This window comes from Sipha flava, unplaced genomic scaffold, assembly GCF_003268045.1.
Source record: "Sipha flava isolate LNK unplaced genomic scaffold, YSA_version1 231_pilon_pilon, whole genome shotgun sequence".
Lineage (NCBI taxonomy): Eukaryota > Metazoa > Arthropoda > Insecta > Hemiptera > Aphididae > Sipha > Sipha flava.
Genome location: NW_020272868.1, coordinates 690,591 through 717,790, shown reverse-complemented (window position 1 = coordinate 717,790; position 27,200 = coordinate 690,591). Strand labels below are relative to the sequence as shown.

Here is a 27,200-nt window from a genome sequence, read left to right as displayed (position 1 = left end):
TCGTTGCTCTTCAATCGGATACCACCGGTTAGGACATCAACCGGACACCACGGTCGGTGCGTTGCGGGTTATGGACGATTTCGAGGTGGTAAAAAACTAGATACAAACGTTATGCTTGTACCGTTACACGCGTATTATTGCAATAATATGACGACAATATGCAGTTTGACGTACCGTGAACGTGCCTGAGCGTGCGTAAACATAGGGCGCGCGCTGTACGTATACGGCTGGTGGTTTGCGAACGGACTAAACGGGTTACGGGGGCCGCCGATCGCGGCGAGTGCGTGCGACGGATTAGCTGATAACGACGAGGAACCGCCCGGTTGCCCCGAGCAGTGTGGCCAACCGAGCACCACGCGCAACGTCGCGTTGGCTGCTCCGTGTCACTCCGCCGCCGTCGTCGTGGTCGCATCGTGCGCGCACGTAGCCCGTGCACCCTCAGCCCGCTTGTCGAATGGCATTTCATCGTCATCCCCACCCGCTCACCCTGCCGACAACACCTCTCCGAACGCTACAGTGTTCACCGACGACAAGTACGATTTCGCGTGGCCGCCGTGACGTTACATCGTATTTCGCACCGCCGCCGTCGCCTATCGCATCGTGTCCGCCAACCGTTCTGGAGCAGTGTTCGTTCCGACGGTTTCTCGTTCATTTCTCTCTTGTGTGTTGCGATCAGCAACATTACCTCTCTACCGACCGAAACGCCGTGCAAATTTTGCAATATTGCGCCGTACCGTTTCAGCACCAGCACTTTCGACGAGCCCGCCGAAACGGTTCCCGCAACAGGAACCCGTGTCTCCTCGAGGCTTGCCAAAGGCACCGATGTGAGTTGTGGTGCGACCCGCGAACTGTTACCCGTGTCAGTCGCCACCGCCGCGGTTTATCGGGCAAACTTTTTTTTCCCCGCTCCACGATCGATAATTATATATTTATTATTATGTCATCGCGTCGAGCACGCACCCATACATTTCACAATACATATGAATATTCTTTGACGAGATTTTTTTTTTCCCCTCCGCAGCTTTGGCCGAGTCGACGGAAGCGAACGATATTCGCTAATCATTTCATCACCGTTCCCGCGTCCCAGAGGGGTGACACCATTTATATGAAGTTTCTCGACACGGGTAAGTGTGCACTACTACAGTCTTCGTGAATGTTCGTCGCTGTACCTGGCGTGCGTGAATTCCGCCGACAGTAACCTTGAACATCCGTGTAGCCGACGTGTATCGGTCGGTGTTCTATAAATATATTAATAGGGGTCACATTACGAAGTCATCTCTCCGCCATATGTTTCACGTGTTTGCTCCCCCCTTCCTCCCGGGTCTCCTTCGATGGACGAGCAAGTTTTCGCTTTACATGCTTGGATTTTTTTTTCTCCTTCCCCCACCCTTCTTAAATATTTACATTCCACCCATATATCACCGGTGTAAACGTCCCATTGAATATTTTTAAATTTAAATAAATTAACTCTCAATTAAACTCGACACGCGACAATCGTCTGCGCCTTTCATGAACTTTTATTCTTCCCGTACTGTAATAAATGTACCTCGTAACATCCGATCGACGCGCGTGGCATTCGCGTTTTTTCACTCTTTCAACAAAGTAGTTTGTCGCACCAAGAAATTAATCAGGTGTACACTCGTGTTTCCCTGATTTTTCAACCGTTAAAATTATTGCCTGCCTAACTATCAACCATTGTTTAATATCTACAATGTTTTCAATTGTTCAATTGTTTTCTGATGCCCAGGTCGATTTCATGAAAACACACTATGATATATGTTCTATTAACACTTTGGGTACTTTATGAATAATAGTTTTGTCATTCCGTGGTAGAATATCATTAGTTACCTAATATTTTCAATTATGTTTTATAGCCTCTAAATATTTATTTTAGGTACCTCTATGTTAGTTTCACTAAAATTACATTTTAATTAGATATTAAATAGTTCCTATATTCTCTACTACAATATGCTATCTTTAAGTCATTTGAATAACTGATTAATAGTTGATATACAAAGTAATTATTACTCTAGATTAATATTTGCTAATTAACTGGGTGTTATATAATCTTGTGATTTTATTTAACTTTGTTTTATCATACTCTATTATAGGTAGGTAGGTATGACTTAAAAAAAAAGATTGTAATTATTATTTTTATGATTAGATAATTTGATTTATTTTCAATAGATATAATGTATTTGTAGGTAATGGGTTATAAATATGTTACTGATTATGTTTTTATAATGGAAAAATAATTTAATTATTCTGTCAATATCAGTATTTTAATAATATTGACCATTACAATTGCAATTTTATTTTTAATTCATAAATTAATATTTGTGAATAAAGAATTATCAATATTTATATTAAACTCTTTAATATATAAGGATTTTTATTGGATGTTAAAAATGATTCATCTCAACATGTTGATTATAATTAGTTTATTAATTAAGTACCTATATCTCAAAAAAAGTCCATAGCTTCTTCATAAATAAGAATTTTAATTTATTCAATAACATATTTTTCCTACTCACGCTATTGATATTGTATTTTTGTGAAGTGAATTATAAAGATCTTATCTGTATTAAAACGTTTTTATATTTTCAAGAAATGTAAAAATAAAGTGCTAACCAATATTTATTCATCTTAATTGTAAATAAAATATAATTGATAACAAAGTTCTAAAGTGAACTTTTAACTGCTACATATTATAATGTCTAAAAGAGACAATATCAAATTTGTTTACCATCATATGAGAACATATTCATATATAATGTCATATCAATATATATTCATAGAATTTATATTCATTTAGATACTGTAAAATTATCAATATTAATACTTTATTCTGGAAGTATTGGTTTGGAAAAAAAACCTGATATACGATCATAAAGTAAATAAAAGATCAAAACCTTCCAAAAAAGGCAATAATTCTTCTTGCCTACATTTACAACTCCATACTACGTCTATCACACATCCCCTCAACCTGGAAACATTCCATCATAATTTTAATTCATAAACCTGCTAAACCCCCAAAATCTCCTCTCTCATATCGTCCAATAAGTCTTCTTCCTTCCCTCACTAGAATCCTCGAAAAAGTTCTCCTTAAAAGAATCTACCCAATTATTAATGATATCAATATAATCCCTAATACGCAACTCAGCTTTAAAAACAAATGCTCAACTCTACACTAAGTGTATAGAATAACATTATCTTTTCTTCCCTTGAAACAAAAAATCACAGCAAAGCTGTCTTCTTCATTGTTGCCCAGGCATTTGACCGAGTGTAGTGAGATAAACTTCTTTATAAAATCCGTTTCCTTCCCACCCATTTATTTCTTATATTTAAGTCCTTAACCGGTCACATATTTGCGATCTGCTATCTAGATGATACATCACAGTACACCCAGGAGTGGATAGACCCATAAGGAAAAAGGGATTTTCCTTGTGGGCCCTCGTCCTATATTATGTCGATGGCCCCCTCGATACCATTCATTTTATCATGGACATTTTTTTTTTTATAGTTATTTAAATTAAATTAGGATGAGTAAATATAATACATGTTTTATAAACAAATTTATTTTTTTATTTTGGTGGCCCCATTAAAATATTTCCCTGTAACAAAAAAACTACCTATCCACCTCTGTACACACCATATATATCATGGCTGGTATTTTCAAGGTAGCATTTTAGCTCCTATTCTCTATAACATCTTCACCTTGGATATACCTCACTCTGATGATACTTTTATTGCCACATTTGCTGTCAACACTGCTATAATCTCGTTCCACTCGGACCCCAATTAGTCCTCTAAATGACTTCAGGATCATCTAGTACAACTCCAAAGCTGATTCGGTCTTTGGAGAATAAAAATAAACGAATCTAAATCTAGCTATATAACCATCACACTACGCTCTATTAACAGTCATCCCCTATCCATCAACAACAACATAATTCCCCAAAAAGACAATATCTAGGTATCCATCTAGACCAAAAATCCAATTGGGCAAACCATATTAAAACTAAACTTAAATTTTTAAATTTACGTCTTCATTCTCTAAGAAACTTATTACGCTCAAACTTCCTCTGAGAACTAAAATTCTAATATACAAGCAAGTTATAAGACCAACCATGACTTACGGCATCCAAATTTGGGGAGCAGCTAAAAAGTCAAATATTAAAATACTCCAATCCCTCCATTCTATAAACTTTACGTACTCATATCATCACAAGCGCTCCTTGATTTGTCAGCAATCAGTCCTTCATAATGACCTAAAAATCCCAACTCTGTCTGATTTCACCTTTCAATGTTACAAAAAACTACATACACCCAAAACTAACCATTAAAATACACTTATCTCTAATCTCTGTTCTTTGAATAACCCAATCAATCCACTGCATCCATTAAAACGATGCTGGCCTAGAGATCTACTAAACAAATAACTTTTGATGAATAATGAAATTTGAAGTGGTGTTACTGGACGCCTTCTCTCAAAGTCTTTATTTTTTTACTTAAAGCCTCAAAATTTACATATTGTATAAACTAAATGTATACAGATTGTAAATATTAATTTTAAAATAAAAAAAAAAAGATCAATATAAATCATGTAATCATGCAGGCATTTCAATAAATTTTTCATTTTTACTAGAGTTTTCAATTATTTTGTTAAATTTTCTAATAAAATAAAAACATAATTGATATTATTTATACAAAACATTCAACTTATTTTATTTTTAATACTGATTTATTGTCAAAAACACTTTTTTGATTATCTAATATTGAATTTTAACATTATTAAAATAATGTATGTAAATATTAACCAGTAAGTAACTCAATTTATTATTTATAAAGAATGTATAATATTGCTTATAATAGTAATTTTTGTTACGTAAACTTAATTTTTTATTGCGTATTAAATTAAAGTATTAAAAAAATTCGAAATATAAGCAAACTATTAAATTTCAATTTTGTTGTAGTTTCTTAGAGAAATGTTTTTTAACGAAATATTCATCATAATTCTTAAGATCTTACTGTAATTTTGACCGTATATTTTATTTTACTATTAAAATTAAATTGTGGTAGTAGATAATTGTTTAAAATTTTAATTGATCTTCGTAAATTGTAATGTTAATTTACATTAATTATATCTGTACGATTGATACTATAATAGTTACTTTCAAATATGGATTATAAAATACGCCCGTCGTAACGATATCCCAAAATAGCGATCTGTTCGTTACCCAGCAACGAGTTAAGTGCATCTGATATTTTTTTATACATAGCAGTGTTTCATGAAATCTGTTTATTTATTCCTTATTAATAAGTTTAATAAAAAAAAAAAAAAAAACACGTTAACAAGCAAATAATATCATAGTTTAAATTCAAAGAAACAATAAGGGGTGGTGCCGCACTGGTAATTTATTGACCTGGACAAAATACTCGGCGGCGTGTTCGGGCATGCTCACGAACTACGAGTTGTCACTGGCTCGAGCCTCCTCCAGACCACCAGTAGGTATATTGATTTTATACCGCACACTTCACTGTAGTCGCCTTGCCGCTCCGAGGGCTCATATTTGCTTATTCACCGTTACAGTAATAATCGCAAATATTTATCGTCACCGTATACGTACCGTACTCGCCATCATCATTGGAAAATACCAAAACAAAATAGATTTCAGATATCTGAAACCCATTTATAGTTTAAACATTAAATTACTGAAAATCTCTCGTAAACATATGGTGGTGCTATCTCGTATAGGTGAGTTAATTTTTTGAGATTTCTGGTTGAAAATAGTTCGAAATCTATTTTCTATAATACTATTTTTATTGTAAATAACATTGCCGATGTCTTTAATTATCATCACATGTTTATTATTTATTTATTTATTTATTTATTTAAACGGGAAGAACCCAATTACAATTTTTTATAATTAAATACAATTTTGTAGACTTAAATCTACCTATTTAAAAGAAAGACAGTAAATAGTATATGTATATATATAAATAATAATATTAAAAACTATAAAAATATAATTTAGACAATTATAATATAGGTAGAAATAATTTAATAGATACGCAATATGGTTACAAAAACAATCAAAAGAAGGAAAATTAAATAGATCTATTTGGACGTCATTAGTTATTTTCATTAATCTATTAATAGGTGAACAAAGTGCGTAATTAGTTCTTTAAAATGGAATGTAAAAAGTATTTGCAGATCTAGTTCGAAAATGAAGAACATTAAAATTTAAGCAGCTGACTAATTCGGGACAATTTAAAAAACCATTTACTATTTTATATAGAAATTTTAAATCAATGATTTTTTCTCCTTACAATTAGGCTGGTAATATTTAATTGGTTTAATAACGGTGTAAATTGTGAGTGTAGTTTACGTGGTATATTACATTTGTAAGAGATAAAACGAAGAAAACGATTTTGAATAGCTTCTAAGCTTTGTATATGAACAACACTAGAGAGTGACCATACAACCTAGTTGTATTCCAGAGAAAAATACAGAATTTTTAATGCATCGGAATTAGTAAAATCTTTACAAGTTCTATTTATGAAACCTAATGTAGTAGATGTTTTTTTTTGTTATGTTTAAATAATGTTTATTGAAAGAAAAAGTTGAGTTAAATGTGACCCCTAAATCGCAAATTTCAAAAACGCGTTGAAGTACAATATTATTTATGGTATAATCATTAATAATTGGAGAGCGAGATCTAGTAATAAACTACATTACTTTGCACTTATCAATATTTAACGGTAATTTGTTTCAATTACACCAAGTAGATAGTGTATTTAGATCATTTGGAGGAGAGCTGAATCAGAATGTGATTTAATTAACCGAAAGATTTTCATATTATCAGCAAAAAGTAATTTATTAGAATTGGGAAAATAAAAATCATTTATGAATAATAAAAATAACAATGAGGCTAAGTGAGATCCTTGAAGAACGCCTGATAAAATGTTGAAAGGAGCAGAGTGAAATATTAATATTTAATAAACTTTGATTCAAATTAATCGTTTTGTTAATTTTAATATATTTTAAATTGCTTGTTCATGATTATTTTTTTTTCTGCTAGCATTATTTTAATAAAATATTTAAGTAATATGATAAAACAAATTTAATTAATTCAAATATTTTTATCCCTTTGAAGTGATTTAAAATAAATATGATTTTGAAATAATATAGGTACTACATATGTTATCAATTATTTATGTAATAATTGATCTTATTGGACTATTAAGTAACAATCAGTTTTTTTTTATTATTTTAAAATAAAAGTATATTAAAATGAGTATTGTTTAATAATGAAATATTAATTATTATTTTTTCAGTATCGCCATCATTATCCAGAGCAAGATCTGGCAGTTGTAAAAAGCTCATAGAGCCATTTATTGGCCCTGCTACAAGGTGCATGATTTCTTTAAAATATCAAGGTTTTAGTTTTCGGTAATTAATAAAAAAAAAAACCATTTTAAAAATTTAGGTTGGAAATTTTACTTTTTAAATCTTATTTTTATAGAAATTTGTTGGAACAGGACATTGAAATACTGCTGCAACCGACACAGGAAATCGCAACCATTCAGGGAAACGTGACGGGTTATACTTAATATAGGAACTTTACAGCTGCAGCTATGGGTAGCGTAAACGTGAATCGGAATGTCAGTGATGCATTCTACCGGTATAAAATGCCTCGACTTATGGCTAAAGTCGAAGGCAAAGGAAATGGCATTAAAACAGTCATTGTCAATATGGCTGAAGTAGCTAAAGCCATTGGAAGACCTGCTACATGTAATAAAAACCATTATTTTATTTATAAATATTTTATAACTTATTTTTCATTAATTTATTAGATCCAACTAAGTTCTTTGGATGTGAACTGGGTGCACAAACACAATTTGATTTCAAACATGACAGATTTATTGTAAATGGAGCTCACGATGCTGGCAAACTTCAAGTAAGTGATTTTCTTCATGCTACAAATATAATTATTTGATCCCTACATTATTGTTATGAATTAATTATTGTTTTAAGGATCTTTTGGATTGTTTTATTCGGAAATATGTATTGTGTCCCGAATGTGACAATCCTGAAACTGAATTAATGATTAGTACTAGAAAAGGAACAATACATCAAGGTTGTAAAGCTTGTGGATATTATGGCTCTTTGGAATCTAATCATAAACTGAATGCTTACATATTAAAGAATCCACCAAGTATGTTTTATTCCTATAAACAATATTTATATATTGTGTTTAAATATAATATAATTTTTACTTAAACTTTTATATTATAGATTTGAATCCAGCAGCTCAAGGATCATCATTAACTGAGGGAAAACGCAACAGGCGTTCTAAAAAACAAGGTGGTGAAAATGGTGAAGGTGGAAGGTCTAGTTCTCCGGAAGAAAATAATTCTGAATTAATTGTTCAAGCTCCAGAGAAATTGGCTGAAGATAATGTAAAACTTTTAATGTAATTATAATTAATTAAAATATTAAATATTTAATATATTTAGGATGGTTATGATAATTGGGCTGTTGATGTATCTGAAGAGGCAGTAAGAGCTCGTATGCAAGATTTAACTGATGGAGCTAAAGGATTGACCATCGATGAAGATACAGATAAGACTGAAAAAGAGCGAATGGATATATTTTACAACAAGGTATTTAATAAATTTTAAATTAATGCTATTACATGTGTGTATTTTACTGTAAACCATTAAAAATATATTATTACTTAACTTTATTTTGGAAATTTACCAACGTAATATAATTTTTTACAGGTTCAGAAAGCACGTGATTCTGGTTCTATTATTGCCAGAGAACTTGTTGCTGAAGCTGATCGTTTAGACGTTAAAAGTAAAGCTACATTAGTGTTGGCTGAATTATTGTTTGATGAGAAAATTCATTTGCAGGTTAATATAATTGTGTTCAATATTAAAATATTTTTAAATAATCTTCTCAATAATAAGCTTTTGATTCATTGTATTTAGTTGAAGAAACATCGTGTTTTGTTCTTACATTTTTGTCATGAGGATCAAAAGGCTCAAAGATATTTACTGGGTGGCATTGAGCAAGTAATTGGACTCCATAAGGGTAGTTTGTTGCCAAAAGTTTCTGCTATATTAAAGGTGAATCTTAATTTAATATTAGAGTATACATTTCAATATTTTTATTTGTTGAAGATTACTAATTTATTTTTGTGTCTAGTTATTCTATGATGCTGATATTTTGGAAGAGGCTGTCTTATTGGATTGGGCTAGTAAGATTAGCAAGAAATATGTCTCCAAAGAGCTCAGTCAAGAAATACATAATAATGCTAATCAGTTCATAACATGGTTACGTGAAGCTGAAGAAGAAGAAGAAAGTGGAGATGACAGTGATGATGACGTAGAAGTAAATAAATGATATAAGTTTATTTTTAGCAAAAACATTTTTATTAATGTTTTCTTCATACTTCTAAATTTGCACTTATTTTGTTAATTCTCTTTGTAAAATTCTCAATAACTGAAGAAATTTGTTTATTTATAATTGTTTCTATAACATTAGCTAATGAAAAATGATTTCTTAGATTGAGTATAACGACCGTGTGCACACCAGTACATTGAAAGCACAACCCACACCACCAGTTGCTAAACCCAGTGTGGATGATAATGAAGATGATGTTGACATAGATGCCATCTAATTGTCATTGGACATTTGAGAATTTAATTATTATTCAAATAAAATTAGTTTATATTATATAATCAAATATTCACCGTAAAACCAATTATTGAATTTTTTACATTACATTATAATTATACCATTTTAATTTACAAAAAAGAATTTTAGGTAACAATACTTAAATATTAATTCTTTGTCCTTTGTTTTTGAAATATTTTAATTCGTTCAGAAACGATAGACAATTTTAAAAGTTGTATGTGGTTAATATACAAGTATATAATGTTCTATGATGAAAATGTATGTTACGCTATCATTCTAATAAAGATTTCAAGTTCTATACTTTAAAAAGTAAGTTAATTTTTTTGTTCTCCTTTCATGTGCCCTGTAAAATATAAGTGCTCAAAGAATATGAGCTTTTAAATACCAGTAAATGTTACATTAATATTAGTCTTCATAACAATTTAAAATAAAATAGTATATTAGCAACAAATAATTTAACTGTTAGTATATTTTAGTATGAATAGCTAGAAGTTAATTGTGATTATAGTGAATTTCCACATTCAATGTTCAAATCAAAATATTACACCTGACATATTGTTATATATTGAATCATATTTTGTCTATTCTGTATTATCAATTGATTAGTTAAAATTTTGTCGGGTTATACTAGATATTTGTCTTCTATAAATGAAATAGTTTTTTATTTCAACTCAACATTTGAATGTAAAGTTGATTCTGAATGGTGAATGTCAGTACTATAAAAATTTCTATAATGTACAGTTTCAAATTGTTTCATGAACAGGAAATTACAAATGACCACCAAGACAGAACAATATCAAAAAGAAATTATTACGTAAGTAAAATATATATGTTGTTGGCATTGTACCATTGACATATTTTGTTCCATGTGATTTATTAGAAATCATTTTGGAGACTTGAAATTTTAATAGTCGTATTTTTAAAATGTCTAAATTTTCACATTTGTACCTAGGTACAAATAATTTCTGACACTAACATTAATGTTTTATTGAAAATATAATAAATACTAGTAGTAATTTGTTTGTATTTTACATCAATAAAATTATTCATTGACATTTAATTTAAATTATAAAATATTTATATCTTTGATATATGATGACTTGTTCCATATAACTATAATATTTTATTAGCCTAGAACCAATAAATTTTTTTAATATATTTATGTAAAAGAAAACCAAATTATTAATTAAAGTTAAAATTACAATTAATTTTTGATGCAATAAATATTGTAAAAAAATTAAGTAACTAAAATTAAATAAATTATTTTATTCTAATTTAAAAAAAATTGAATTTAAAATTTTAAAATACTTCTCAAGGTTGTAATTAATTTAAATATAGGTAATTACGATTTTCACAATTTCAAACAAACCATCAAGCTGTGTAAAAAAAAAAATTATTTATTTATTTAGGAAATTAATAAATAATTATACATATTATATAGGCTCTGGGGAGAGATATATCCCCCTAATCCCCCCTTAATTACACCCCTGCAACGGCTTACCTAGGATTTCATCATTGTATGTCAGCCTACATACTTATTTAGAGGCCATGTCGTGTAGAATCAACTATCAATATTCTATGTTTTACAAATTTATTTTAATTATAATTAAATTTTATCTGTATTTTTTTTTAAATTTATTTATTACGCCTATCTACATATTATATCCAGCCGACTGCCACTCAAGCCAAAAAAATTGTTTAGTGAAGCAAAACGAGCATTACGTAAAAATGTGACTAAGATCAAACGCCTTGAAAACATACCACATTTCAAAGAGCCTCAATTAAAAAAATGCAGTTCTTTATCAACGTAGTTGTACTTCAAAATTCCGCATTAAAAAAATTAACATTACATGAAATCAAATAACACATCGTTTAACAGACTTAACTAATTGACTCAAAATTTTACTCAATCACAAATTCGAATGCAACCTCAAATGAAACCATTCGTCAATATTCGCGTTATCTTTATACAATCTATGTGGAAAAGCGTATTTGTTACAAAAATTCCTTTTGAAGTCGGTAGTAATCAACGCACTTTTGCTTGAAATTAACTGTTTAAAAAATAAACAATAAGTTTAACAGATACAGCTAAATTATATTTACTTATTTTTGATGAAATCTCACCATCTTCATATTTTCAGTATTCAAATAAATATATGGTGATAAGGTAATTGGGTTCAAAGATTTAGGTGGTAAAAACCTTTCATCAAAGCTTGCAGACAAGGCAAATAATTATATACTAGGCCCTTGTTTTTATGGCCAGAGGTTGTAAGAAGTTCAAAGAACCAGTAGCTTTTCATCTTACAGATGACACAAAAAAAATTAGAAATTATTATAAAAAAAGTACCTAATCGAAACCGTCTAATTGACCGGTCTTATGGAAGTATTAACTATATGTGACCAAACGCCTACCACTATTGATGCAATTAATTGCTTGTAAGCACAAGCAAGGCTGTATCTAGAAATTTTTTTTGGGAGGTGTTCAAAACATGTATATTGTAATTTTATTGAATTTAGATTTTAACTTTTGATACTTGGTTAAAAATAAGACAAAAAAAGATTTTATCTTCTTTTATTAAAATTAATATCATATTTTCGTATGATATTATGATATAAAATTAGAAGCAGTCAATAATTAATTGGAGCTTAAGTCATTTTTGACTGAAAATATTTATGTTGGTATTAAAAATGGTACTTTTGTTATATACGGAGGCCACAAACGTGGGAGATCCCAAATTAACAAAACGGCACTCATGGCGAAAGAATGCAATAACGATGATAAAAATAAATAAGTATTTTAAACATTCAGAAAATATTAAAGACATTTCGGAGGAGGGGGCAGGGTGCCTGGACCCTCCCCCAGATACAGCCTTGAACACAAGTATACGCTTGAAAAAAAAGACTTCGGTTTTGAAGTTTGAAATCATGAAATTTTATCATTCTATGATGTTCCTCATCTTCTCAAAAGATTAAAAAACTATATTATTTCTAAAGATCTACATTTTTTGAATGATAATAAAATAATTATTACTTTGTGAAAGCATACTATTTAATATTATGAAATTAATAACATCCTAAGTATGGGAAGTGATTGATTGGTTCCGAAACTCACCGATAATCACGTTAATCCGGAAAAAATTAAAATTTCTTATGCTGCACAAGTTTTTAGCCAACAAGTTGGTGCTATTATCAAGAGCGTACCCAGGAATTTTTTATGGGGGGGGGGTCCGACATTTATATTTTATCTGTTCTCTAATTATAACTATAATTTAACCCAACAAATTACTGTTAATATACCTACTATAGTACGGGTAATACATTATAGGTATATTTTATAATCTATAAACTTTGTATATTGAAGATAATGGAAATTAAAATACACTATATACTATTATTATACTATTTACTATTAAACCGTTGAGTATGTAAAAATTTCAATAGGGGGTCCGGACCTGAACCCCCCCTCTTTGGGTACGACCTTGGTTATCATGAAAAGATTGCCAGTCATATCAAATAATAGGGGATTATTAATTTATTAGCCATAATTTTCAAACGAAATTATTCATTATTTTTTAAATTTATTTATAGAACATCAACTTGTTACAGAAATTTGTTCGTGAGTGAAAATTACCAAACATTTTTGCCTGTTCATTGATAACTTATTTGGCAATGTAAATGACAATACTATTAAACATAGTTGGTAAAGATCTGCAAAATGCTATCAAACTCACCACATTGGGACTTCTGCAACAGAGCACTGTTCTACAAAGCATGCAGTAGATACATTAATAAAATCAAAAGAGTAATTCCTTCAGTTGTTAATAGGATAAAAGCAATCAAATATTTACAAACACTTAGTAAACAACTACTGAAAGATATGTTAAAATTTATATTTTTGAGAAATTTTAACTAAGACCCAAGATACTTAATAAAGTATCAATGATTATTAGTAAATCTATGTACAATAGTTAATAATACCAAAAAAAAAATAAAAAAATATTCAATAATTATATTTCTCAATGTATACTATCTGATTATTTAATGTGTCCAAATCATAGTTTACTTCTTTAACATCTACAACTAATCTTTTAATGTACTCTTTTGTTATCCGTATGGATATAATTGTACCGAAAAGCGAAAAATCTAATTCAATTGATTTAAGAAGTGCTACCTGCCTATTGTATATCATGGTTGTTTTAGTAATTATGATAACCACTGAAAGCGCTAGAATCGTGGTTGATATCAAAACTGATTACTAGAATCGCCTTTTAATTTAATCTCTTTCCTATGGTGTTGGTATTTCTGTATGTTTCTGTCGTGGTGTGCCCTCGTTCTAAACGAATGGATCTTCGCGGGAAAGAATTTTTTGTGTACGTATATAATATTGCCTACATTTAGCCCCTTTTTTTGCAGCTATCAAAATGTGATAACATTAATAAAATGATAACATAATTTTCATTATAATGGTTTTATATATTGCTAAATTTAAATTTAAATTTTGGTGCCATAAATGAGTATTGTTATACTTTACAATTAATTAATTGTCCTTCTTGTGTAATATAATGTATGATGGACATATTTTTCCTATTTTTACTGATCCACCATTTTTTAAACTTCTTTTACCCTAATTCAAATTAATATGCTTATTAAATATTACTTTTCTATTAATTTCCTTACTTTGCCAGAAATCCTTGGATAAAATGATCCATAACAGTAATAGTATGAATATTCTATGCCAGTAACTTTTCTTGTTGATGTTCTTTTTACAAATTAACATTTATATTTCTCCTCAACCTCATGTTTCCATTTCTTAAATTGTAATAGTATAAATGATGTATAAATATTATAAAATATTAATAAAAAAAAAAATTTATAGTATTAGAAGTTCAATGTGTTATTAATAATATTCACCATATGTCTTATATTTAAGTGTAACTGATAAGTCTTAAACAAATTTATTGCATTTTTCGAAAGAGCAAATATGTTTACTCTTCAAGATGTTCATTTACATTTCATGTCTAAAATGTTTTATGATATAAATTTTTATTGAAAATGATGTATTACGTTTATCACAAATATATACCTTTTTTTATTTTTCGTGTTTAGTTCTCATGTGTTTATAAAAACTTGATCTTAAATTATATTGTAGTCCACAAGTAGTACACGTAAACATGATTAAACATAGTTATGAAATGCGATCTAGTTAAAAAAAAATGCAGAAATGTATGTAGTGACAACAAAATGGAGAAACAATGAAATTATTTTGCCAATTATTACATTTTTGCTGTGACACCAAAACGAAATTGGTAAATTAAGGTTTACTACAGCTCATAGAGCAAAATTGGCAGGTAGCTTATTTTATTTTATATAATACTATACTACCATCTATACTGGTTCCTATTCAAAGGGTATTAAATTATGTCCAAGATTCTGTGGAAGGAACAACATTTAAATGTTAATAGTATGAGTGTTATGGCCAAATAGTTAGTAAAATGTATTAATAATGTATTAAATTTTTGCTTGAAATATTCGCAAAGAATTGTGTGTTTTTAAATTTTAAATTACGATATTGTGTTTTTTTTCGAATTGTTTATTATTAAATTTATTTAACTATTTTAATTTAAATTTAGCAATATATAAAATTATTATAATAAAAATGATGTTATTGTTTTATAAATGTTATCACATTTTGATAGCTGCAAAAAAAGGGGTTAAATGTAGGCAATATTATTACGGACACAAAAAATTCGTTCCTGCGAAGGTCCATTCGTCGTTCTAATCATTTTATCGTCGAATCGTCCGTGTGCCAGTGAACAACAACAGCTACACCATTATCAGTGCTCGTCTCTGCAATTTGCCTTGCTACTTACGTTTCTCACGTACGACTGTTTACGTTAAGCTCTTGATTTACTCACGGAACCGTTTCATCAGACGCACCGGATTAATTAGAGGTGAGTTGATAACTGGTACTCGCAGCCGAGTCTTCAAACGCGTAAGTGTCCGCTTGGTTGGAATCTCGGAGTGTTGTCCTATTGTTATCGCACGTTGACTGATGGATTCTTACTATTGTGAGTTCAGTGGCTTCGGTGTCCAAAAAAAATACTAGTTTTTAGTCTTAAATTTACTTACTACTCATCGTCTGACTAGAAAAATCGATTATCTCTGGTGTGAGAAATGTTGTATACGATTTTATCTAGGGAATTGTAAATCCCTTGCACAGTTTTATTGAATTATATGTACATTTCATCTGAGGCCCAGCACCCATCCATTCATCCTAAAATGTTGGTGACTTTGTTTAAATTTGTTTAAATCATTTGAAGTACATACTCAACATCACTATGTGTGTATTAGAAGGATTTAAATTGCTTATTACACTAATTGAAACAATATCAAAAACTTTTCAATTAAGTCTCAATAAAAATTATAGTATAACAGAGAACAATTTTTATCCATTATAATTTATGAGACAATTATGACACATTTTTAACTGTAGTTTATGTTTACAGTTAGTACAGTGGAGTTGAAACTATATTTTTATGTATGGCAAATCACCTAATTACCTACCTACCCTAAAAAAACTTGGTTTTGGGTTAGGGGTTAAATGTTCTGCTAAATGTCAACAATTTATTCCCTATGTATACTGAATACTTATCAGATATTAGAAGGGTACCAATTATAACTTGTTTCCTTAATCTAATATTTAATATTTTCTCAAGGAATATTCTTTCATAGACTTCAACTTTATTTTAGTGTCCCAACCACAGGGTATCCACCCAAAAAAAAAAAAAAAATTGTACTAGTATGATGGCGATCAGCATACATGAACTTGGACTTTGGTGCCATTGGGTTAGTGTTTTAATCTAAGAATTGTGATAATGACTGATTTTATAGATAAGACAACTGACCGTTAAATGGCTAGAGACGTTTTTCCAGATTTTAGTTGTTCATAATATCATTATCATAATACTATATATAAATGATATATTATAACCCCATAGAACCCTAGTATTTTAAAATAAATAATTAATGTTTACAATTAGTTAATCCTTTTTTTATTTTACTGTTTATTTTTTTATTTTAGAAAATGAGTTCTTCCCCACATCAAGGGGCATTGACATGTGTTACGTGCCAAATTGTTTTTGAAACTGGTGAATCACATCGTGTGCACTATAAAACGGACTGGCATCGTTATAATCTCAAAAGGAAAATCATTAACCTGCTTCCAGTTGATCGACCAACGTTTGAAACTCGGATAGTCAGTCAACGAGCTAAACAGGATGAAGAAAATGCAAAGAGCTCAATCTATTGTATAATTTGTCGAAAATCATATTCTTCACAAAAATCATTTGATAACCACTTGACATCTAAACAACATAAAAGTTTAGCATCTCATTCAGACAGTATTGATAAAGATATTGGCATACCAGCTTCCAAGAAACCAATTAAACCAATTGAAATAAAACTTGTAGAAGAAAAAGAAGATGATGATGAATATGAGGATGTGGATGAGAATGAAGAATGGGATGGAGTAGTCAGTGAAAACAATCCCATAACAAACAATAAATGTCTGTTTTGTTCTCAGAGCAGTGAAAACTTGTTGGAAAATATTAAACACATGTCTGATTCACATTCATTTTTCATACCAGACATTGAATATTTAGTTGACATGAAAGGATTGTTGGTGTATTTAGGCGAAAAAATATGTCAAGGTTTTATGTGTTTATGGTGCAATGATTCTGGGAAAAATTTCCATTCAATAGAGTCTGCACAAGCGCATATGATTGATAAAGGTATTTTTACTTAAAGAAGACTATTTTAAAATAGTAGTAACAAACATTATAATATAATATGTAATTATTCTAGGTCATACTAAAATGGTTCATGAAGGTGAAGCATTACTAGAGTATTCAGATTTCTACGACTATTCTACTAGTTATCCAACAGACTCAAATGAAGATGATTATCGTGTTGTTGAAGATGTAAACTCACAATTGATTCTTCCTTCTGGAGCTAGAATTGGTAAACGATCGTTAATGCGATATTACAGGTACAGAAAATTTAAATTAAGACTTAAGAACTATTAAGAAATAATAGTGTTATTAAACTTTGATTTGTATATTTATAAATTGAAACATTTATGTTGATAGACAAAATTTGAATCCAAATCATGATTGGGCAGTTATGAAAGAGAAAAAGGTAAATAAAGTAATTAATCATTACAGACATGTTGGATGGACAGGAACTTTCCCTGCTGCAGCAGCCAGGTAATTATATTTTGATTTGATTTTCAATATTATAATTAACAAATTTTATATTTTGAGTAATTATAACTTGATTACAAGAAAAATGTTGAAATCATGAACTTATTTATTATTTATGTTAAAATTAATATAATACACTTTATTTCTATCAAAGATATAAACATATATTACTACAATTTATTAGTAGAATTTAATTCTAATAAAACTACATTTTTATTTTTTATCAATAGATTATAACAAGGGCTTGGAACTTATAGCACTTAAAATCATTAAAATAAGCGCTTAAAAACATCATTATAAGCACTAAAATAAGCATTTAAAAAATTTAAAATTAAGCAAAAATATTTATTAAAAAAAAAAAATCAAACAAAATAAAAATAAATCTAAATTTTCAAGACTTCAAGGATTTTATGGATTTCCTAAGGGATTAAAATGTAAACTGTTCTCTCTGTTCTTGATCGTTCTGACGTTTGACACACTGTTCTATTTTCTCAATGTTGGAATATCTTTGTTAACCATACAACGATGCCTTGGACGGAAATAAACTACGTGACAATGTAGATAAGATAAGAATTATTTTTTAATTTTAATTCTATCAAAAACGACTACAGGAGAAAACTTTAAAATTGTAAAAAAAAAACTGGAAATAAGCATTTTTTTTGAAAAATTGCTAAAATAAGTAAAAAAAGGCATTTTCAAATTTTATAATTGTACGTGTTATAACTTGACATACACTTCTATTTATACACTCTGCTACATTTTAAGTACATCCATATAAATAAGCAAATGCTTTAACTCCCGAGCTCTGATTATAACTTATTTATTCATAATTCTGAATAAGATTATTTAATACTTGACACCATATAATATTAATACATCAGTTTTTATGGTAAAAACTAATGATGGTTTTATCTGGATTTTACAAATCTGAATTTTTTGGATTTGTCAAATCCAGGCTTCATGGATTATCCGGATTTAATATTAATTCAATTTTGATTTTCAATGACTCATTTTTATATTCAGATTTGTTTAATTAAGGTTGTATAGTAAAGATAAGTTAATAATAAATTATAAAAACTATTTAATTCATGATAAGTGTATAGTAATTCATAAAACATAATATTAATTTGTTGTTTAATTTTAATTACAATAAAATAAAAATAAAATAATAATTAAATAAGTAATTATAATAATTAAAACAAACAGACGTAATGTTGTTAATATTGTTCTCATTTGTACAATATAATTACTATATATCATGTAGTCACAATAAGCTATGTATGAAAATCAGTAACTATGTTTGAGATATATTATCTTCTATTTATATTTATATATATAAGAATATATTTCTCCAATGCCAGAGTCTTCATATGTGAATATCCGCTACATCCAGCCATTTCAATCATCTCTCCTATGAATGTCTTCCTCATTCTTCCTCGTCCTTTGCGTCCATTGATTCTTCCTTCCATTATGTTGGATGTGAAAGGTTTATGTCTTAATAAGTGTCCTATAAGTTTTCCGCTTCTTAATCTAATGATGGATAATAAAACTCTCTTCTCCTCTACAATTTAAAGAATTTCTTTGTTGGTCTTCCTTTCTGCCTTTATTTTCCTAATTGCCATACATTAAAACACTCTTTACGTAGCTTATATAGCTTATATAGACATACATATATTATAACATATTACTTATGTTTGGGACAAATTCTTGATTTCACTTGCTATACCAATATTATTATTTTGTTTTAATCATAGTATTTAGTTATGAAAATAAAAGAATTTGTATTTTACCTTATAGTATATGTAGTCTTGGTATTTTAATGAAATATTATTTTCAATTAAAATTGATTAATTGAATACATTTTTTTCAATTCATTTTTGATAATAAGTTTTGTTATATTATTTTTTTCTTCTTTTTTTGTCATGATATTTACCGTTTGAGTTTTTATCTACCACATACTCTATATTTTTTCTTGAGCTGTAATTAATTTGATTATTAATATTTTATTTGTACAGGAAAGCCAGAGATTTGAAGATAATGAGACAAGTTCAATCGAAATTGTACATGCAAATAGGTGTAAAAGCCAATAAGTTTCAAAAGCATTACAGAGAACAAGTCAATTTTTAGATTTCTTGTTATATATATATTGAAATACTTAATATAAAATGTATGTTGATATATAGCATTAAAATATAGTTATATGTTAATGCAAGTAATAATATAAACAATTTTTATTTTTAATATTAACATTATTTCAGTAAAAAATATGTTTGTTTTCTTTGGATCTAAAATTATAAATATTGCAAAACCATAAGATAAAAAAAAATACATTTTAACCTCAAAAGAAAAAGTAGTTAACATATAAATTTTTTAAAAAAAAAATATATATATATTCTATAATAAATGGAAAACTACAAAACACTTTTAAATTCAAACCCAAAAAAACATCCCATCAAGAGACTTGGAATTCGAAAAAAAATATATGGTAACAAACCTTGAAATTATAAAGACAAAGTATGGTCCAAAATTACAAGCTACTTTAGATAGCAATTTAAGAGTAATTTTACCAGACCACTTTGCTAAAAAATTTACAGAAAATGATCTTAAAATAATTAACTCGGATCCGGTAAAGTTCAACTTAATTTATAAAGGTCTAGAAAAATTGAGTAATGGTTACACAAAACATTTTGTCAGTTTTGAGTAAGACATTCCCAGTTTATATTCATCATGTTTTCGTATTGAATGAAGGACTTTTATCTTGATATTTCATGTGAGAGCAATTTACCTCGGTCGATAATTTATCGATGGATAATTTATCTCTTTTAAATATTCAAGAATATTTAAAAACTCTGTAATAAACATGAAAAAATATATTTTCAAGCTTTATCCTTTTAAAACCGAGACCTCAAATAAAAGTAATTCTATACTTCCTGATCCTATTCGATGTTTAACTGTGGGAGGGTTTGGTTCTGGTAAGACCACTCTATTAAGAAACATTATCACAGAGAACTGGGTTGATTACAAACATCTATATGTATTCACAAAAAATCTTGAACAACCTGTGTATATAATTTTACAAAAAATATTTGATATTCATTTTAAGGTTCATTCACATTTCTCTGATCAAGATATAGTACCTGTCAATGAATGTCAAACAAATAGTCTAGTTGTTTTTGATAACTGGATTTTGGAAAAAGGTCAATCATAAGTAAAGGAATATTTTGTCAGAGAAACACATAAAAATATTTCCTGTATTTATTTAACTCATTGTTTTAGTTCGAGCGATTTAAAATTGATACGAAATAATTTAAATTTTTTGTTTATTTTTAAACAGCAAAATCACTACGTGAGTAAAATTTGGGAAAGTTTTTATTGTTCAACCCTATATAAGAATAAATTTGAAAAATTGTGTGCACTTTTTTAGAAAAAAAATATGAATACATTTCTCTGGATGTTATAGATAATCATATATACAATAAACTAGAGAAAAAATTGTGTTAAAGTTCACGTTTACGTTGGACATTCACGTTCACGTTGGACGTTGGACGTTGGGCGATTTCGTTCACGTTTATGTTGGATATTCACGTTCACGTTGGGTGTTGGACGTTGGGTGTTGGGCGTTTGTAATATAATTTAGATATATTTTTAAAAATATATCTATTATAAATGAATGATAGTGATATTAAAAAAATTCAGAATAAAATTATAAAAAAAATGAGAAAAGGAGGAGACCTTCAAGATGAGCCAAGTATTTTAAACAATTATAAGAACAAGGAAAAAATAGAGAAAACCAAACAAGTATTAAAAATTAGAGAAAAACTACAAAATAATTTTAGAAATGCAAATCAAAGAGAAATCAACAATGAAATAAGAAAGGAAAAAGCTTTCAAACTTGTAATGAAAGTGTTAAGAGACAGAAAATGCTGTAAACAAAATAGATGTTGATTCACTGAAAGCGTTGATACCTGTAAAAACATCGACATTGATAGAGCAACCAATCCATAGAGAAAACAACCAGAAAATGATATCAAGTTTTCAAACACCAACAAGAAGAAAAACATCAAACACCAAAAACAATACATCTAGGTAATATCGCTACACAGAAAATCATGAACCTAAGAGACCCAACATTTGGCTCAGGTTTGAAGAGAAAAAAAAACAACCAAAAAATAGACCTATCTATTGAATTCCTTGTTAAAAAATATGGGAAAAAAGCATTGAGTAATTTTGATATCATAAAATTTACCGAAAAAAATAAATATTTTAGAGGGTGTTTCATGAGAAACGAACTTCCTCTAAAACCTAGAACAAATGAAAGTGAGATATTAAATTTAAACGATTCTAATGAGGAAGGCTCATACTGGGTAGCATGGGTAAAAGAAGAGGATTTAAAAATTTATTTCGAATCATATGGAGAATTTAATCCGCCTACAGAACTTGTTAATTATTTAGGGAAAAAGAACTTGCTAATATCAACGAATATATACCAAGATTATAATGATCCACCCATTTGTGGTAATTTGTGTTTGGAATTTATTAAAAATTTAAAAAAAATGTGTTGTTAATTTTAAAGAGAAACTCTTTAAAATTTTTATATTGTTACAAAGAAAAAATAAAATGTATAATAAATGGAAAATATTTTTGAAAAGTATGATGACAATATTATTCGGGCTTAATTCAAGGATTACTACCCAACTTCCTTGTTAAATCTTAATAGTGTTAATCGGAAGACAACTCTCTCGATAGATGGAAGCGATAGTTTCTAGACCTGAAGTCCACAAAATTTAGCATTTCCGGAAAACTTGTACAACTTGATGGTTCTGAATATCCTACAAATAGCAACATAAACTTAGAGAATGGCTTTCCAAGCAAACTGATTTCTAACATCCAACTGAAAAAACATGGTACATTGCTTGAGGAAATCGAAAACCCTGGTATAACAAGTAATATTAAAGGGGTTGTTGGTTATGCTTTAAATAATAATCATGGTCCTACTATAAACTCGGGATATCAATCGAGATTTAAAGGAAGTGGAAAATTTAATGCTTATGGTAATTTGTCTGATTTCGGTTTGGGTTTCTTTGAAGATATAACCCAACCGATTTACAATGGAGATATTCAATTGGAATTTACTCGAAATCATGATCACGACGTATTATCCAAAGAAATAATTACTGATAATACAGTGCCAAAAGAAGGAAAAATTATTATTGAGGACTTTAGGATTAGTTTTCGCATAGTAAAATATGATAGCATGAGTAAAACCCTCTTATTAAATAAATTGGTCGAATTATCAGAAAAAAATAATTATTTCTTGGATTTCAAAACTCTCAAATGTATTGAAGTAAGAAATTTGAGTGGAAAGAAGTATACTCTTGATATTACAAACATGTATAGAAATTCTCATAATCCTTTATTAGGGATTGTAGGTTTACAAACAAACACATATAATACTCAAATAAAAGAATTGAATAATTTTGATCACTGTAATGTTAGAAATATTTGGATATTTGGTTTGAAATAAATGGAGAAAAATATCCAAAAGAGATGTTGATTAGTTTTATTTTTTTTAAGAAATTATGTCTACAATATCTCCATTTTTCACGATTAAATTTTTGTTTGGAATAATTTTCAAAAGAATCTTCAAGTTTAGAGCCTTCAAGAAATCCTGACCTTTTTTATTCCTGATCACATAATTTTCGAGCATATCCTTGATGTTTGTACGTTTTAATTTTAAATTTTCCTTGGGTTCTTCCCCGATTGATCTAGATATTTCATAGATCAAAGAATCAGGACCTTTATTCTCTAATATATTTTTATAAGATTCAGTTATTTTCAAGCCTAATTCTCCGTAAATTAATTTCTCAAGAATCTTGTACACTTCGAGCTTCATTTGAGAATGAAGTATACATGGTATGAATTCAAAATTCTTGAATTTTAAGTCATCCATTTATTTGAAGGAAAACGCTTTTTAATTAAAAATAAAATTTTCTTAATATAAAGATGGGAGATTCTTATTTTTCTAAAATATTATTCATAGGAGATTTGCATTTCAAGTCAACAAACAACGATGCTTGGAATATTTGGAGCACGAGAAAAAAATTCAATTTTTTTCGCGTTTGAAAAAAAAAATAAATATATTTTATAATAAAATGGAAGATAATTCGAATATGAATACTAAATACAATGACAAATTCTGTGCAGTTTATGATAATACTATTACTTATAAGAATTGGTCAGGACACTGTCATACAAAAAAACCCAAAGATAACGATCCTTACAATACAATCACAACAAAGAGGAGAACACTAAAAACAAAGAAACTTAAAAAATAAAGAATACCCAAAGACATAAAGCTTTCCATATGTTCAGTGCGAAACTGAAAAGTTTATTGGTCTATGATAGAAATTATATTCCTTCACGGAACATAATACAGCGAAATAAGTCAAAAAAGCAAAAGGGGTGAAAAAATCAGTGGTTGATGAAGAAATATGTGACAATGATTTTAAAAAATGTTTGTCGACTCAAAAATCTCTAAGTGTTAAACAAAATATTTTTAGAACTAAAAACCATGACATTTGTATAATTGAGCAAAATAAAACAGCACTCAGTGCTCATGACGATAAAAGATTCATACTAGAAAATGGGATTAATACTCTAGCATGGGATCATTATAAAACAGAAATACCTGGAGAAAATTTCGTTGACCATATTAATAATTTAATCAAAACTAACAACTCAAAAAATTGTGAAATTAAAAAAGCTGGGCCCAGCTCAGGTGTCCGTATGGTTGGGGAAAAAACTTTTGCAAAATCTTCAGAAACTTTTTTGGCGAAATTTTTTTGCGAAATCATTTTGAAATAATTATGTGAAACGCAATTTATATGAGAATATTAACAAATTAGTTTTAAGTGAAAAAGATCACGAAATTAGTTTTATGTGAAAAAGATCAATAAATTAGTTTTATGTGAAAAAGATCAACAAATTATTTTCAAGAGAAATAGATCAGAGTGCGCTAGGATTGGTACATATATACTACTCTTCTATATATACTATTTTAGTATCTAAATCGTATATACCTAACCTAAATTACCTATGTGTACCTATGTACGTATATTGTTTAATTAATTATGAAACATGCGTCTTGAGTACAAAGTGGTAAGGTAAATCCAAATGTATTTTTAAGTTTTAATGAAACATATCGGTAATATCAGTTCCTTTACTTTTGAAAATACTAGTTATTAACTACTTACAAGTGTTAGAGGTTAGTAGAAATAAAGTTAAATATTTATTAAACGTCATGGAATTTACAACTATGTTTAGCCAAAATGGTAAAGAATTAACAGTGTTAAATAATTTTAAATTCACATTTAAATATGAATTCAAAATAAATGGTAATCAAACATGGGAATACACTAAAAAAACATCCAAGGCAAAATTGGTTTTCGACAAGTAAAAACTTTATTTCAAGAAAAATCAGTTTTGAATCATAGTCATGAATCAGATTCTACAATTGAACGTCAAGCAGTAAGTAATAACATTAAACAAAAAATATCTGAAAGCATTTAAACGAAATTCCATCTAAAATAATAAGAAAAGAACTTCGTAGTTTAGGAGGTACACAATTACTGACTAATGATATTACATATATCCGTAGAAATCTGTATAATGAAAAAACGAAATATCATCCACCACTTCCTAAGGATATTAATGAAGTACATGAAGTTCTAATAAATATGAATATTATGACTAACAAAAATGAAAACTTTTTGCTAATTACTGATAAGGAAACAAATATAATTATATTTACATGTCTCACAAATTTAAAATGTACTATGGAAAAAGTTTTTATGGACGGAACATTCCAATTCTGTTCTAAATTTTTTTATCAATTTTTTGTATTGCATAGCATTCAAAATGGTATATATACGTCTTTAGTATATACATTGCTTCCTAATAAACGTACATCGACTTATGAATATTTATTTAAAAAGTTGTGTAATACATGATTAACCGAAGGATTTGTACGTAATCCAAATACGTTCTTAATTGATTTTGAAATTGGAATACACGAAGCGATTCGCAGTATATGGCCAACCAGTATTCGAGATTGTAATTTTCATCTTGACAAAGCATAGTTTAGAAAATTACAAAATTTGGGTCTATCTAAACTTTATATTTAAGGAGGCGCAGATGAAAGAAATTTTTTAAATTATATTTTTGGTCTTCCGTTCCTTGAACCTGATAAAGTCGAAGATTCGTTTGTTTTTTGATTTAATTGCAAATATGCCAATTAATAATCAAATAGTACAATTTTGAGATTATTTAACAGAAACTTATATGCAAGGTATAATCCCTCCTTGTTTATGGGTATCAAAAGCAGAAGTTATAACAAGTAATATATGTGAATCTTTCCATTAAAAATTTAATGCGTATTTTTATCATCATCATCCATCACCACATAAATTTATAGATGCTCTATAGGATATTCAAGTTGAAACATATATAAAAATTAAAAGTGCAGAAGGAGGGATAGCACAAAAAAGAAATAAAGCGACAACACAAAAATATAAATTTATAAACGAATAGTGTCAAATGAAAGAGGATGGACGAATTTCAAGGTACGAATTTTTGAAAAAAGTTGGTTTTAAAAATAAACGACAAAATATTAACCCTTAGATACACGCAATCATTAAGGTCTCTTAAAATAATTTTTATTTATTTATTTTTTATTAATATAATATAATTTTTAATAATAATAATATTTTTGAATTTTAAAAATTGTTTTTTTATTTATTTTTATGCCTAATATTCTAAAGGCGGGTTCCCACGGCACTCGACGAACTTCGCACAGCGTGGTTGTTGTACCGAGCCTATATATATGCTCGGCATATCACGAGCCTATAATATAATACACCATTCCCACGGTGCGTGACTTGGCGAGCTACATGCCGTGGGTACCCGCCTTAAGAGTCTTTAGACTAGCGGTCCTCACTAGAATTTTAGAAAGGACCAAATGTAATTTTTGAAAATTACTTCTGGGCCGCATACATTTTTAATAATAATAACCGTAACATTGATTTTTTTTCAGAAATAATTCCTTTTTTTAATTCAACTAGTTTGTCTTCTCTTATTTTAGATGGGTGGAGATAATTTTTAGAAAATTCAATTTGCTGAGTTGTATAATGACGATTAATATTATCAGTGGCGTACATTCAAACTTGTTTTTT

General features: G+C 28.7%; 2 protein-coding genes and 1 pseudogene across 5 annotated transcripts; all 3 read left to right on the top strand.

The window, feature by feature from the left end:
- Nucleotides 1–499: 499 nt before the first annotated feature.
- On the top strand, nucleotides 500–9,772 carry LOC112683642 (eukaryotic translation initiation factor 5). Of its 3 annotated transcripts, none has more exons than XM_025554762.1 (12): nucleotides 500–824; nucleotides 1,022–1,124; nucleotides 7,342–7,456; nucleotides 7,546–7,798; nucleotides 7,861–7,964; nucleotides 8,042–8,222; nucleotides 8,303–8,466; nucleotides 8,524–8,670; nucleotides 8,791–8,922; nucleotides 9,001–9,138; nucleotides 9,218–9,403; nucleotides 9,579–9,772. In XM_025554762.1, the coding sequence occupies exons 4-12, from the start codon at nucleotides 7,642–7,644 to the stop codon at nucleotides 9,690–9,692; spliced, it is 1,323 nt and encodes a 440-aa protein (XP_025410547.1). In that variant the 5' UTR covers nucleotides 500–824; nucleotides 1,022–1,124; nucleotides 7,342–7,456; nucleotides 7,546–7,641; the 3' UTR covers nucleotides 9,693–9,772. The 3 variants fall into 3 exon arrangements, with proteins under 3 accessions (XP_025410547.1, XP_025410546.1, XP_025410548.1); XM_025554761.1 differs by having other exon boundaries at nucleotides 7,530–7,798; XM_025554763.1 differs by lacking the exons at nucleotides 500–824; nucleotides 1,022–1,124 and adding an exon at nucleotides 5,512–5,758 and having other exon boundaries at nucleotides 7,530–7,798.
- Nucleotides 9,773–14,007: 4,235 nt separating this feature from the next.
- On the top strand, nucleotides 14,008–20,138 carry LOC112683623 (zinc finger protein 622). Of its 2 annotated transcripts, XM_025554733.1 has the most exons (6): nucleotides 14,008–14,079; nucleotides 15,406–15,660; nucleotides 16,791–17,499; nucleotides 17,573–17,756; nucleotides 17,857–17,973; nucleotides 19,986–20,136. In XM_025554733.1, the coding sequence occupies exons 3-6, from the start codon at nucleotides 16,794–16,796 to the stop codon at nucleotides 20,095–20,097; spliced, it is 1,119 nt and encodes a 372-aa protein (XP_025410518.1). In that variant the 5' UTR covers nucleotides 14,008–14,079; nucleotides 15,406–15,660; nucleotides 16,791–16,793; the 3' UTR covers nucleotides 20,098–20,136. The 2 variants fall into 2 exon arrangements, with proteins under 2 accessions (XP_025410518.1, XP_025410519.1); XM_025554734.1 differs by lacking the exons at nucleotides 14,008–14,079; nucleotides 15,406–15,660 and adding an exon at nucleotides 15,679–15,777 and having other exon boundaries at nucleotides 19,986–20,138.
- A 5,132-nt stretch (nucleotides 20,139–25,270) lies between these two features.
- LOC112683611 lies at nucleotides 25,271–26,108 on the top strand (annotated as a pseudogene).
- Nucleotides 26,109–27,200: the final 1,092 nt, after the last annotated feature.